This window comes from Ammospiza caudacuta, chromosome 1 (assembly GCF_027887145.1).
Source record: "Ammospiza caudacuta isolate bAmmCau1 chromosome 1, bAmmCau1.pri, whole genome shotgun sequence".
NCBI classification, from domain to species: Eukaryota; Metazoa; Chordata; class Aves; order Passeriformes; family Passerellidae; genus Ammospiza; species Ammospiza caudacuta.
In genome coordinates this window covers 65,761,604-65,775,246 of record NC_080593.1, presented here as the reverse complement: position 1 = coordinate 65,775,246, position 13,643 = coordinate 65,761,604, and the positions used below count along the sequence as shown (strand labels likewise).

Here is a 13,643-nt window from a genome sequence, read left to right as displayed (position 1 = left end):
CTGTAATGAGCTGTGGTGTGGAGTGGGGACAGGAGGCAGCTGCTGCCTCCACAGCCCTGCAAGGTGTCGCATGAAGTCGCCCTGCCGGTGTCTCTGGGTTTCAGGGGTTTAGCAGTGACACACCACCTTCCCTCTGCGCCACTCACCGTGGCTTGTTGCTAACAATATTTTGTGTGTGCTTGTTCCTCAGGGATCCCTGCTGTGTGCCCATGTTGGTTTAGGGCACGTTAGGGTGAAGGCAGTGTCATCATTGCAGGGGAAGAAGAATCTGGAAGAACAAAGCAGGCTCCATAGAGATATGGAGGGTTTTCATAGAGAAAGGAGAATGGGCCTTGGGAAATAAATAACTGCTGCTAAATGTGCCAAGTTATGGCCAGGTTGTTTCTGATATGTCTAAATTTTTTAATGTTTTCCTGATGCATTAGCAGACATGCCCAGGATTTTTCTGCTATTTACAGCATAGCTAGCTGTCAACTGCTCCTTGATGTGAGAGTGGCAATGCCTGACCATTTTTGTTTTTTTTTTTCCAGAACTCTTTTTCCTATTTGCTGATTTAGGAGATCTGCTTATTTGTTTTTATTTCTCATTGCTGATGATATGACTTTGGTCTCCCTTGCCCACCCTTTCGTTGCAGAATCCAGAGGAGCTGTCGGAGGATCGTGCTCACAGGGAGATGATTCCTCATGAAGTCACTGGATCCCCTGCAGAAATCAAATGTGACTTTCCGTTTATCAGACTGAAATCAGAGCCAGCCAGACAGTGAAGCAAGCACAGTGGAGGGGGGACGGCGAAAGATGAAATCCAACCAAGAGCGGAGCAATGAATGCCTGCCACCTAAGAAGCGAGAAATCCCTGCCACCAGCCTGCCTTCGGAGGTGAAGCCGGTCCTGCCAAACGAAAACCACCGTGCAGATAACCTGGCATGGCTCCCCAGCACACCCAGTGGCCAGGGCTGCCTGGGGGGCCGACACCGGCCCGGGGGCACCTCCTCGGTGGAGGCAGGCTTGCAGCAGGGTTTGCACAAGTCACTGTCTGCAGGGATGGACTATTCCCCGCCGAGCGCACCCAGGTCCGTTCCAGCCTCTACCACTCTTCCCACGGTGTACTCGCCCGCCCTCTCCCAGTCAGGGACCCCCGTTTCCCCCGTGCAGTACACTCACCTGCAGCACACCTTCCAGTTCGTCGGGCCCCAGTACAGCGGATCGTACACCGGATTCATCCCCTCGCAGCTGATCTCCCCAACAGCCAATTCTGCGACCGGCGCCGTGGCGGCGGCCACCGCCGTTGCAACCACTCCATCCCAGCGCTCCCAGCTGGAGGCTTATTCCACTTTGCTGGCCAGCATGAGCGGCTTAAGCCAGCAGGGGCACAAAGTTGAGCCGCACCTGGTCAGGACGCCTGGACTGATCGCTGCTGGGTCTCCTCCGCCCACCCAGCAGAACCAGTACGTCCACATTTCCAGCTCTTCCCAGAGCACTGTCAGAAACGTCTCTCCTCCAACCATCCCAGTCCCCCTGCACCCACATCAGACAGTGATCCCGCACACCCTCACCCTTGGCCCTTCCTCCCAAGTGGTGGTGCAGTACACTGACTCGGGGGGCCACTTTGTCACCAGGGATGCCCCCAAGAAACCTGAGAGCAGCCGGCTGCAGGCGATGCAGGCCAAGGAGGTACTGAACGGTGAGATAGAGAAGAGCCGGAGGTACGGCATTTCGCCTTCTGCCGACATGGGTCTAGTCAAAGCAGGCAATAAACCAGCTCCCCATCACTATGAGACCAGGCACGTGGTGGTCCACTCGAGCCCCGCCGAGTACGGCGTGCGGGATTCCTCAGGTGTCCGAGCCTCTGTCATGGTGGTCCCCAACAGCAGCACGCCCACGGCGGACATGGAGGTGCAGCAGGCCGCCAATCGTGAGACCTCTCCTTCAGCCCTCAACGACAAGGGAAGTTTGCACTTAGGAAAGCCAACCCACCGGTCCTATGCCTTGTCTCCGCAGCAGGCTCTGGGCCACGAGGGCGTGAAGGCGGTGGCCACGCTGTCCCCTCACACTGTCATTCAGACCACCCACAGCGCCTCCGAGCAGCTCCCCGTGGGGCTGCCGGCGACAGCTTTCTACACCGGCACCCAGCCGCCGGTGATCGGTTACCTGAGCGGCCAGCAGCAAGCCATCGGCTACCCCGGCAGCCTGCCGCAGCACCTGGTGATCCCAGGCACACAGTCCCTACTGATTCCGGTCGGCAGCGCGGACGTCGAGCCGTCGGGAGTCACGCCCGCCATCGTCACGTCGTCTCCTCAGTTTGCAGCAGTGCCTCACACGTTCGTCACCACCGCCGTCCCCAAGAGCGAGAACTTCAGCGCGGAGCCCCTCACCACCCAGCCTGCCTACCAGGCCACCATGGTGCAGGCGCAGATCCACCTGCCCGTGGTGCAGTCCATTGCCTCCCCTGCCGCCGCGCCCCCCACGCTGCCCCCTTACTTCATGAAGGGGTCGATCATCCAGCTGGCCAACGGGGAGCTGAAGAAAGTGGAGGACTTGAAAACAGAAGACTTCATTCAGAGCGCGGAAATCAGCAACGACCTGAAAATAGACTCCAGCACTGTGGAGAGGATCGAAGACAGCCATAGCCCGGGCATCGCCGTCATACAGTTTGCCGTGGGGGAGCATCGAGCACAGGTAATGGCATTGCGTGATGGGCTGGGGGGTTGGACTGGGGTGCATGCTCTGGCCCCCCAGGCCACACCACAGCTCACCTGCTTTGGATCCACTTGGGCTTGGTTCTTCGTCCATCTGTGGTTCAAACTGTAGACCAAAAATCGTCCCACTCACTGTGCTGGGAGGAGCCATCAGGTCACACTGGTGATAGATGTAGACTCTTGGATATCAAATGGGCCTCTTTTATAGCTGGGGAACTCACAGGAAGACTTATGTGATTTTCATGGGTGAGGAGTATGAAAGGTTACATTTTTCATTTTGATAGCTGATTTTTACAATTCACACCAGAAGGGTTGTGATAGAATCAGATCAAAACTGACCCTAAAGAGATAGGTTGGGCACAAGGCAGTGAATTTCCATGGCTTAAAAACTTGGAGCTGCCTGGTAATAATTCTCATGCACATAAGTTACTGAAATGCACTTCAGAGTTTTTCTGAAGGTTTGCTTGAAGGTGGTTTTAACATTGCATGGCTCATGTAAACTCTGTGGTCAAGTGCAATTTGGAAGGAAAAACTGTCTAGGTGTCTGGGCAGGCTGTGCTTCTGACCTCTGCTTTTCTGTTTGCAAAGCAGGAAGAAAACCTGTAACTTTCCAGAGGTGCTTTTAGGTTGAGAACAAGTGGATATTGATTTGAAAGCGTTATCCTGATGTTTTTGATCCATTTTCTGAGCAATTTAGATTCTGTTGGTTGATGCCAAAAAGTTGAGATGTACTGTGTAGCATTTGGCTTCCTGGAGGTAGTCAGTTTAGGTAATCCTGCTGCAAATCTTTTTGTTTTGGTGTGAGTGCTGTGAGCTCCACCATCTGCAGCCCTGATGCTGCAGCCTCAGCACTGGAGAAGCAGAATGAGAGAGAAGGAGAATGAGAGGAACTGAACACACACCTCAGGCTGATGGTTTGGAGGAGGAAAGCAAACAGTGATGGTACTGAGGAGCAGATCACACAGAAAATTTCTTACAGTCTCAGCAGCCTGTGGCCTGTCCTTTCTCAAGAGTGCACACATGGTGAATCACTACATGTGGCATATCCTCCTTCTCAAGTCAAACAGGCAGATTCCCTGTGTGGGTTTGTTCATGCATGTGCCTGCATCTGCACAGCTGATTGAAGTCGAGCCTCTCATGCTTCCAGTATAGACTCGATTTTTTTCCCCACTGCTTACCTGTATTTTGGTGCATCTCAGGTTAGAGGAACTGTCCTTGGATAAGGACCAGTTACTATAATTTGCCATGATGCCTTGAATAATGAGATTTCAAAACTAGCAATCTCCACTCTGCAATTTTCATCTTGCACACATTTCTCTGTCTGCAGCCAGGCCATCGGTGTCTGCACAGAAGAAGGGGTACAAATGAGCAGATAGCGTTTATGTCATGTCTCGGTCACAGCCCTGTCAAAGCAGGCAAGGGACTGCGGTCCTGGGAAGAGCTGCTCTTTTGCAGGGGGTGGAGTGCCATCCTCTGGCAGAAAGAGAGCAAGTCCGAGGCTCTGCAAATCCAGGGCCTGGCACACGGGTCTCACCCAGCAGTGTCACCTTACAGAGAAGCCTATCGGGAGCAGGCTGACATCATCGCAGCCGAAATACTCCCCAGCTGTGTTTCCCACCGGGGATGCTTCCAGAATGGAGGGCGAGTCACGTAGAGATATGATTAGAACGAGGGTTTAATTTAGGTTTCCTGCAGATTCCAGGACTTGGGTCTCTTCCCAGATCAGCTGTGTCCCTGCCTAGCAGGCACTACTGCTGGTTTTCCTTTGCTTTGGGGAGCGGGGAGAGAAAGAGAGAGAGCTCATGCATTTCTACATGCCTGAAGTCTCTGACCTCACCCTTAGCCTGCTGTGGTGCTCTGGAAGCATTCAGCCTTATTTGCAGGTGTGCAGCAGTCATTACTCCTTAGAAAATTGCCTGTGTGAAGAGGCTTAGTCTTCTCTCTGAAAGAGCAGTACTTTGTGGAGCTGCTCTGAGCATCAGCACTGTGGTGCTGCTGTGCTGAAATGGAGCTCTTGACTCTGGAGTGCAGGGGGATAGAGCTGTGTGTGTAGTGCAGCTCCACAAAGTATTTCATTACAATTGACTTTCACTTGCATACGTGCTTCTGCAGGGAGAGAGCTTTTCGAGTGGTATTACCAAGGGAGGGTAACTTGTAAAGAGTAAGTGCCATACAGAAATAGGGTTGTTATCATTAGCTTTGGCTCACTTACTTACTCCTCTCAGGGATCGCTGGGAAGTCATTATAATATTGATGAATCTGTATTTTCAAGCTCTGTGCAAACACTAGCTAATTTTCTCACCAGTTGAGGGACAGAGGTAGGAGGTTATTTTCAGCTGAGCATATACCCCTGTCATATAAACAGGGCAGCTACTCCTGTGTCGTGTCACTGCCAGCCCACAGCTGGCCCTCCCCAGCACAGCACCTAGGCAGAAAGGGGTCATCTTCCCTGCTTTTCCAGTCCTCCAGTCACCTAGAAAATCCATCCTTTTTCCAGGTATGGAAACCTAGAGGAAAATCAACACACCTGAAGGCCTTAGTAACTGAAATAAATGAACTAACTCTCTTTACCCCTGGAGGGATGCTAGGTTTCCATTTCACAGCATCCCGGCTCTGGATTAACAAGTCAAGTAAGTATCAACTGGGCCAGAACATAAAGTCCAGCTGCTGCTCCTGTGCGTTCAAGGTGCCTAGAAGACAAGACCCATGGATCTACATCTCTTTGGAATACCATATATTGTTTTTGTAATAAGAATTTCACCATGATTATGTATTATAGAATTATAGAATTATAATTATGTGTTATAGAATTTCATCACCTGTCTATCCTTTCACTGCCAGGAGAACACAGAAGCAAGTAATTCACCTCCCTTGATGTTGAGGTCAAAGCCCACAGACTATGCAAAATAAGTTCTCTGAAATGCTACATTTCAGTTCCTAATAATTTCTAAAGTATAGATTAAATGGAAAAGATGAGCATGCAGTTCTTAATTTCCCTTTTTTTAAAAAAAAAACAAACAGCAAAACCAAACCGAAATCAACACCACTAGAGATGGGAAAGTCCCATTAGAGCATGCAGTTATTAGCCCTAACTAGTTTAGTTTAGTGCATCTGTTTTTAGACCATCATCTAGTTCAATTTTCCCCTTACATCTTTCAATGCACACACAAATGGTTACTTTTTCTTTGAGCTCCCCTTTTCATTTTCTTTGTCACCGTAACGGATGCAGAAAGAGATGTTGACTCAGTTCATTGCTGCAGATAGAGATCTCTGCCAGCCTTCCCCTCATGTGATCTCTGTGTCCCCTGGTCACAGGACAGTAAGTCCTTTTGTCTGCAAGTGATGGGTGGCTGTGGTCTGTCCTCACGTTCCTGAGCTCTGGGAGTGCAGCAGATGACAGAGCTCATGTGATGAAGGCGGCAGCCTGTGGTCTGCTGGAGGAGAGGCGGCTTCTCCTGGGAAATGACGGCATTGTGTGACTGCAGGGAGCAGCAGGCAGCCCCTGCCGTTCCAGCCCTGCCTGCCTTTGCCATAGAACAGGGGACTGAACTGGGGTACATGCAGCCTGGGGTTGCCCAGGCAGAGCCTGTTCTGGAGAGTGGTTCCACGGCACGAGATGCTGCCTACAGCCCCAGAAGTCTCTCACAGGAAATCCACTCTTGTGAAGGCATCAGAGTGCAGGGGGAACAGTAGAAGTGCTGAAGTTTCTGACTAGGGGAGGTTGTGTGGGAGCAGGGCACTGCAGAGGCTTCTCTCTGTGAGGAGGAGGGCTTCTATTCTGTGAATTCACCCAGTTGTTTTTTGGGCCCGAGAAGCCTTTCAGCACCCAAAGCAAGGCCTTCAGTGGAGAGCTCTGCTGCTTAATTGCACATTGTTTCCAGAACTGCTTCCTTCTCTTTGTTTCCAACCTGCCACTCCTAGTTTCATCACATTTTAATAGCATTATGGAGAAAAACACTTTATTGGAAAATGCATGTTTACATTTATTAAAATGTTGTTCACATGAACCACTTTCATTAGGCACCTTTTTCTTTTGTGCTTGTTATTTTGGTTGCAGCAGCGAGGCCCAAAACTAAAGTTGTGTTTCTCAGTGATGGGAAGGGTGTTTCCTGGGCATCAGATCTTCCAGCCCCTAGTATAAGTATTCCAGCTCCAGATGGGATTTCTTAAGCTGTCTTAAGCCTGTCTTGCCTACTGAGTTTGGCTGAGAAATAAAAATTATAGAATTATAGAAAGTTTCAGTTTTCAGTGGCTGCACTGAAGAGTTTTGGCTGCTTTCACTAGTCAGTGTTAACAAACAGAAATAATAACTTACTTAGCTTGCAATGGAGTCTCAGTATGCTTTGAGAGGAATCAACATATTTTGTTTCTTACTTAATCCTCTTACTAGTAGGTAGAAAAGTTCCAAATTTCCTTCTCTCCTATAATAATTGTGGCAAATACTAGGGGGTTGGAGGGAAGTTTTTAAAATAAAGGGGTTTGTCTTTTAATGCAGTGGTCAGAAAAAGTTTTGTGGGGGTGTTTTTACTGAACTTTCACACTTCAAAGTTCTTAAACTTGTTTTTAGAGGATGGTTGCCTCAAATCCCTCCTTAGCTGAATCCAGAAGCAGACAGCTCAAACAGGGCTTCATAATCCATGAGGGAACTTCCCCATTTCAAATCAAAAGTGGTACATGCACAGTGTGACCAGATCGTGGGGATTCTAGCATTCCACCATCTTTGATGTTATTCATGATCACCACCACCAATTCTGGTATGTGTTTCAGTGATCAACTCTTCAGGCAAGTGTTTTGGATACTACATTTTAAAAAAAAGCATAATGTGTGGTGGACATGTGTTGACATCAAAAGGAACTTGTGTGTTGGTGAGGATGATGCACACAACCAAGTATGATTCCCATAGATACAAATAGCTTCTGACAGGATGGAAAAGTAGAAAAGGAAAGAAAAAAAAAGAGCAGGCAAGCAGGAAGATGTGACAAAAAGCAATATAAAGGAGAAAGCTTTGTCTACCAGATGATCCATGCTTGGAGACAGCCTACAGTTCTTGTGTAGACAGCAGCTTCCATGTAAGTCCATGGGAGATTCTGGATACTCATTACTTCTCCTGATTAGACTTCAGATAAACTGAGATGCATATGTGTGGAATAGGATCCCAAGCTCTGGGCAAGTATTTCTGCAAATCCTCATGCTGGAGTGTTTCTATCCAGTGACATGAAGGGCTGGGCCTTTCATGGTTACCTCACCCCAGTTTCTCCATAGTTCAGAGCTTAAACCAGGGCTCAGGTCAGGTCCCTTTCCACTGCTGCAGTGTGTGTGGTTTGTTGCAAATAGTTCTGGTTGGAAAAGGTTTAGCATGACAAAAATTGATGTAGTATCTTACACTTCTAAACTGCTCCTTTTGAAATACCATACACTGTGGCTTACTGTGTTGGGCAGGTGGAGTGGCAGGATAATGGATGCAGTGTTATCCACTGGCCTAGTTGCAGAAGTGCATAGCATATATTTATAGACTCAATTAGGTTTTTCCAACAGAATCAACCCTCCATAAACAGCAGTTTATGGCTGCTAGTGCATGGCATGCACATAGTCAGAGGCACCGTCAACATCCGGTGGGAATCATTGGTTTCCTGCTTCTGGAGCATCTATCTCTGAGCTGTCAGACATTCCTGAGCAAGTCTTGTTGCCCAAAAGGGCTGTGGAGCTGGTAGGGTGTGAGGGGCACTACCAGGGGCCCTGCTTGCTGGGAGAGCAGCTGTGGGGGTGGCACTGCTGGCAGGGAAGGGGCAGGGCTGCTGGGGGCTGTGCTTCCATAGAGCCCAGCCTCTTCTGTGAGACAGACAGACTGTGCAACTCCATCCCAAAGCTCACACGTAACATTATGAACAGATGTGTTGGAACTCTGGAGTGCAGTGTGCATCTCAAACTGCTTCTGTGTCAAAATGGATTTTTAATGGTGCAAAGCCATGCTGGGTGTGACAGAGTTACTCATTCCAGGGGTGAGAGGTGGTTTCACAAGCCTGCTGTGATCTTCCTTTTAAGTGGGTCTGTGGTCCTGGAGAGGGAAGACTTTCCAGGCAGCTGGTGCAGTCTGTGGCTGCTGAATGGCTCAGAAATGAGGTGAGCATATGTATTCAGGTGATCTCCTACCCTTTTGCCCCTACCAAATTAGGGTTACACCATCAGAGTGGGATTGTGCCCCCATGCCTGAGAAGAGCTCCAGAGGACACGAGGCCTGTGGGAGCAGAGCAGTGGGTATCTGTGTCCAGCACAAGCCAGCCTCTTACAGTCACAGACCTCACTGATGTGACAGGCAGCAGTTAAAAGCACGTGCCAAGTTTTAAAGAAGTATTAGTCAGAATTTCCTGCTCTCTTTGTAGTGGGCTGGGGAGGGGGGGGTGTCAGCCCCATGCGTTGAGAATCACATGAGTCCACATCAAGTGTTTGAGCCTGCAGTGAGTGCTGGACTGCTACCACGTGCAAAGATAAGTGGGTATTTTATCATGGTTTTATCAGGTGTTTTTTATCATGTTGGGGCCTCAAGGCCCAGCATTTGCAAGGTCAGGGAGAAGGAGGCACCTGCTGTTGGTCTGTTCTGGCCATGGCAGCTCCCCATAAGATGGCTAAGTAGGATTCCTAACCAGATGTATCTTTAAAGTGGGGTGAAGCAGAGGGAAAGGGGAACCACAGGAGGAGGAAAGATGACCACCTCCCTGAGGAAGTACAGGAGAAACTCTACAGCTGAGTGGAAGACCATGTGTGAGAAGGGAAGAAACTGGACTGGTAACAGACTGCTGGGGGAAGGAAGGCTCTCACTTGCTGCTCTTAATGGCTGCAACTTTGTGTGTGCTTGTGGCCTTCCCCTGACGATCAGAGTACCTTCACCCTTTCACACTGCTCAGTGAGTGCTTGTTCAGACAGAGGTCAGGATGACATTCCTGTGATCACTTAGGAAATCATATGTCAGAACTGAGAGCTTCTCTTGAGCCATCCTCTGGTTGGAAAGGGTCTTTAGATTTAAATTACAGTTCTAGGTATCACAAGGGGATGGTAGGAAACAGTTGGCCAGACACTGAAGCTGTTTCAACTCTTACGCCTGTCTGAGTGGCTGGATAAAGGTAAAGCTTGATTCCTGATGAAGTTTGTTCTATGAAATACTGAGCTCAGAGAAAGTGTTAAGAGCTGGGTGACAAGAGCTGGTGTGAAGTCTGGTGACCAATATTCTGATTTTGCAGAAACTGAACATCGCCTTTGCAATTCCAGCTTTATCCCTCTCCCCTGTGGCAAGCACTGCACATGTGTGAGGGCTCATGGAGTGATCTCATGCTCTCCCCTCTCTCTCCCTCTGTCTTCCTGTGTTGTCCCGTCTCTTTTTGCAGGTCAGCGTGGAAGTCTTGGTAGAATACCCTTTTTTTGTATTTGGACAAGGCTGGTCATCATGCTGCCCTGAAAGAACCAACCAGCTCTTTGATTTGCCATGCTCCAAACTCTCAGTGGGGGACGTCTGCATATCGCTCACACTCAAGAACCTGAAGAACGGCTCTATTAAAAAGGGCCAGCCCATGGACTCAGCTAGTATCTTGCTGAAGCATTCAAAGAATGACAGTCTAGCTGGAAGTAGACACAGGTATGCGGAGCAGGAAAACGGGATTAATCAGGGAAGCGCACAGATGTTAGCTGAGAACGGTGAACTGAAGTTTCCGGACAAAATAGGATTGCCTGCAGCACCTTTGCTCACCAAAACAGAACCCAGCAAGCCCCCAGCAACAAGGAAGAGGAGGTGGTCAGCCCCTGAAACACGAAAACTAGAGAAATCAGAAGAGGAGCCACCTTTGACTCTTCCCAAGCCTTCTTTTATTCCTCAGGAGGTTAAGATTTGCATTGAAGGTCGATCCAACGTAGGAAAGTAAAAGTTGTTTGGGGAAAGGAAATTAGGCTATCCCTTGTCATTTTTATCCAGATTACTGTACTGTAGACTAAATAACCCAGTATTTACATGTTATCATCTTATTTTAGGTTTATGTTATAACCTTGTTGTTATAGTTGCAGCTGGTATTATGCAGGAGACTGGTGCATATGTTTTTCCACAAGTGTTTGTCAGTGACTAGGTTTATCGAGAGCTACAGAAGGGGCAGTATCTGCTTCACACACCCTTAGTGGAAATGAATGTGTTGTCATGGCTCCTGTTTTCTAACACCTCGTGTAGGACAGGGTCCAGCTATGATTTGGTTTTCTTTTAATCGCTTTCTGTTTGTTTTGTTGTTCTGGTTCCTGTTCTAGTTTTTTGGGGGGGAGGTGAGGAGAAGGGAACTGTAGCAGAGGTGTGTGTCAAACATGGGGTGCGTGTGCGTGCGTGTGTGGGTGTGGGTGCGTGCCAGCCCCCGGGGTGGGACGGCCGCTCTCTGGCGGGTCGGTGATGAGGTTTCCTCACCCCAGGTGGATGCTGAGGACACAACCAACCCTTGGGTGTGTTACTGAAAAGGATCAGACAGTCTCTGATGTTTTCAACAACAAGCCAACTCTTACTCAAGACTCTGCTATACATATATATATATATATATATATATATATGTGTGTATATATATATATATATATATATATATATATATATATATATATATATATATATTTGTGTGTGTGTATATGTATATATATATTTTTCCCCCATGGGGTCTGACTGCACTGATTTTTATTCCTAAAGCAAACTGCCACACCACATTTCCTTTCTGCTTGCTAGTGCAGTTCCATTGCCCAGAGTCAGCGACGGCGGGGCTGTCCAGAGCCTCGACCGCAGGGTTTCCCTTGAGGGAGGGGGGTGGGTGGGTGTGTACGTGTGCCTGGGTGTGTGTGGGTGTGCGTGGGTGTGCTGGGTGTGCGTGGGTGTGCAAGGAGGCCTCTGGCTCTGCGGATGCGCCTGGCTCAGGCTCACTCCTGTTTCTGTGCAGTGTTAGACAAATCGACCGGGTTACGCCATTGACATTTGCTTCCACAAGGTAGATGCAGACTGCCCCTTTGAGATCACAGGCATCCATCGTTTGCAGTTAGGTTGCAAATCTTTGTCTTTAACTCTAGTACTGGTTTTAGTTCTTGGTTATGGACAACTGGTGCCACTTTTTTCAAATTGCGGTGCGTGACACAGGAATCCGCTGTTGAAGATGAACCTAGAATGTCTTTAAGCACTTAAAATGCTGTTCACACTTTATTGCTGAGCATCCTGGTCTAACACTCAGTACGTACTGTATATCACTTTAATCTGCTCGGAAAGCAACAACAACAAACAAACAAATCTCTTCAACACTGTAACTACATGCAACTATGTAAAGTTTTCTCACAGGCAAGATGCTGAAAGTTTTAATGTGGTTTCAAAGGGATGAATGTGAATTATTGAACTAGTATGTGACAGTCATTGTCCACAAAGGACTACTTAATAGGAGGCACTTTTTAAACTTTAATGCTTGAGAAAGAGTTAAAGGCATATGCGAGCTGACATAATAAAAAAGAAAAAAAAGAGAAAGGAAAAAGGAAAGAGGAAAAATCATTGTCCAGTGTTTTTGAAAAAGATGGACTTTAAAGAATCTTGCAATTTGCACATCTTGAGTTTATCATTTGTGTGGTATTCCTGCAGTTTTTACCTAATAATGTTGTGGGGTGGGGGGGTCTGAAAGAGCATAAACAAATGTAGCAATTACTCACTAACCTGCCTACGCTCTAGGCCATTTCATAGGGTTACGTTCCTTTCAGAGTTCATTTTTGGTCTTTCTACCTTATCGGCCACACAGAACCAGGTCCTACTGGGACACCTCTGAGAATTTTTCTTCAGACTTGCTGAGAGAGTTTTCCAGAAAAAAACCCATTTCTATAAGTAAGCAAGGTGTTTGTTTGTTTTGAAAACAAACCTATTGTTATTTTATTATTTTTATTATTATTATTATTTGTTATTTTAATTGCATCATTTTCCATTGGAAAGGCGACATTTCAGGAGTTTGGTACAAACCAAGTAGGAGCGGGGGATTCACGCGTTCAGTCTTTTCTTTCCCCAGGTAGGGCCGGATCCTCTGAGGTGCTGTGCACCCAACCTCCTGCACGAGCCTTGGGGAGGTGCAGCATGAAGTGTGTCGGGGCTGAGTGCTAAAGCCTGTCGCTGCTTCTTGGAAGATCCCAGTGGGATTGCAGTGGGATCGCACTCGGGCCCTCTGTGAGCAAACGTTCGTGTCGTCATTTTTGGTTGGCGAGTTCACATCCTTCAGGTAGTTTTGAAGAAGCTGTACTCATAGGGAGAACAGGAAATCAAAGTCCGTCATTAGAAACACAGTAACCTAAAGTGAACAAATTTCTTTAAAGTCTTGTTTTCCCTCTCCCCTGAAATACAGTGCTTTTCTTTGAGAGAAGAAATGTTAACCCCAAACCCCATCTTTGACTCTTGTTACTTGTTACTTGAAATTTAGCTCACACCAGACCGAATTGTTTTTATACCATATTCTGGGGTGCACCAAAAAGTTGAAATATGTTTAAAATAGCTTGAAACTTTTTTTGAATTTCCTTGAATTTTATTAACCTCTCGGCAGGCTACCAAATAGCTGAGTGGGTTTCTTCTCACAATCACACAGCTTAGTTATTGCTTATTTGTTAATATTTCTGCTCAGAGAAGTTGCTTAATCTTCCATATACTCTGCTCAGGGCACTTGCAATTTATTGTTTCGTTTTGTTTCCTGGTTTTTTTTTAAGCTTTGATGGTAAAGGAATAGAAAGAATTACAGATTTTAGTTCACAGTCTTACCACTATTTCTGTACTTCACGTGTACTTAGAAAAAAAGAAATCTCAAGTAAAACCATATGCATACACATTTGTGGTCAATAAGGAAGCAGGGGCTATTAAACTGACTGGATCTATTCAACTAACACTAAAAAAAAAAAAAAATAAAAAAATACATTTGGAGCAATAGGAATG

General features: G+C 47.4%; 1 protein-coding gene across 2 annotated transcripts in view; it reads left to right on the top strand.

Annotated features, from left to right (window-relative positions):
• ATXN1 (ataxin 1) overlaps positions 1-11,227 on the top strand; it is a 216,097-nt gene extending 204,870 nt beyond the window's left edge. For both annotated transcript variants that reach the window (XM_058810080.1, XM_058810071.1), the window contains 2 exons: positions 635-2,675; positions 10,075-11,227. In XM_058810080.1, the coding sequence (XP_058666063.1) occupies positions 795-2,675; positions 10,075-10,605 (2,412 nt within the window). In that variant the 5' untranslated portion in view covers positions 635-794 and the 3' untranslated portion in view covers positions 10,606-11,227. The remainder of the gene's footprint in view (positions 1-634; positions 2,676-10,074) is intronic.
• Positions 11,228-13,643: the final 2,416 nt, after the last annotated feature.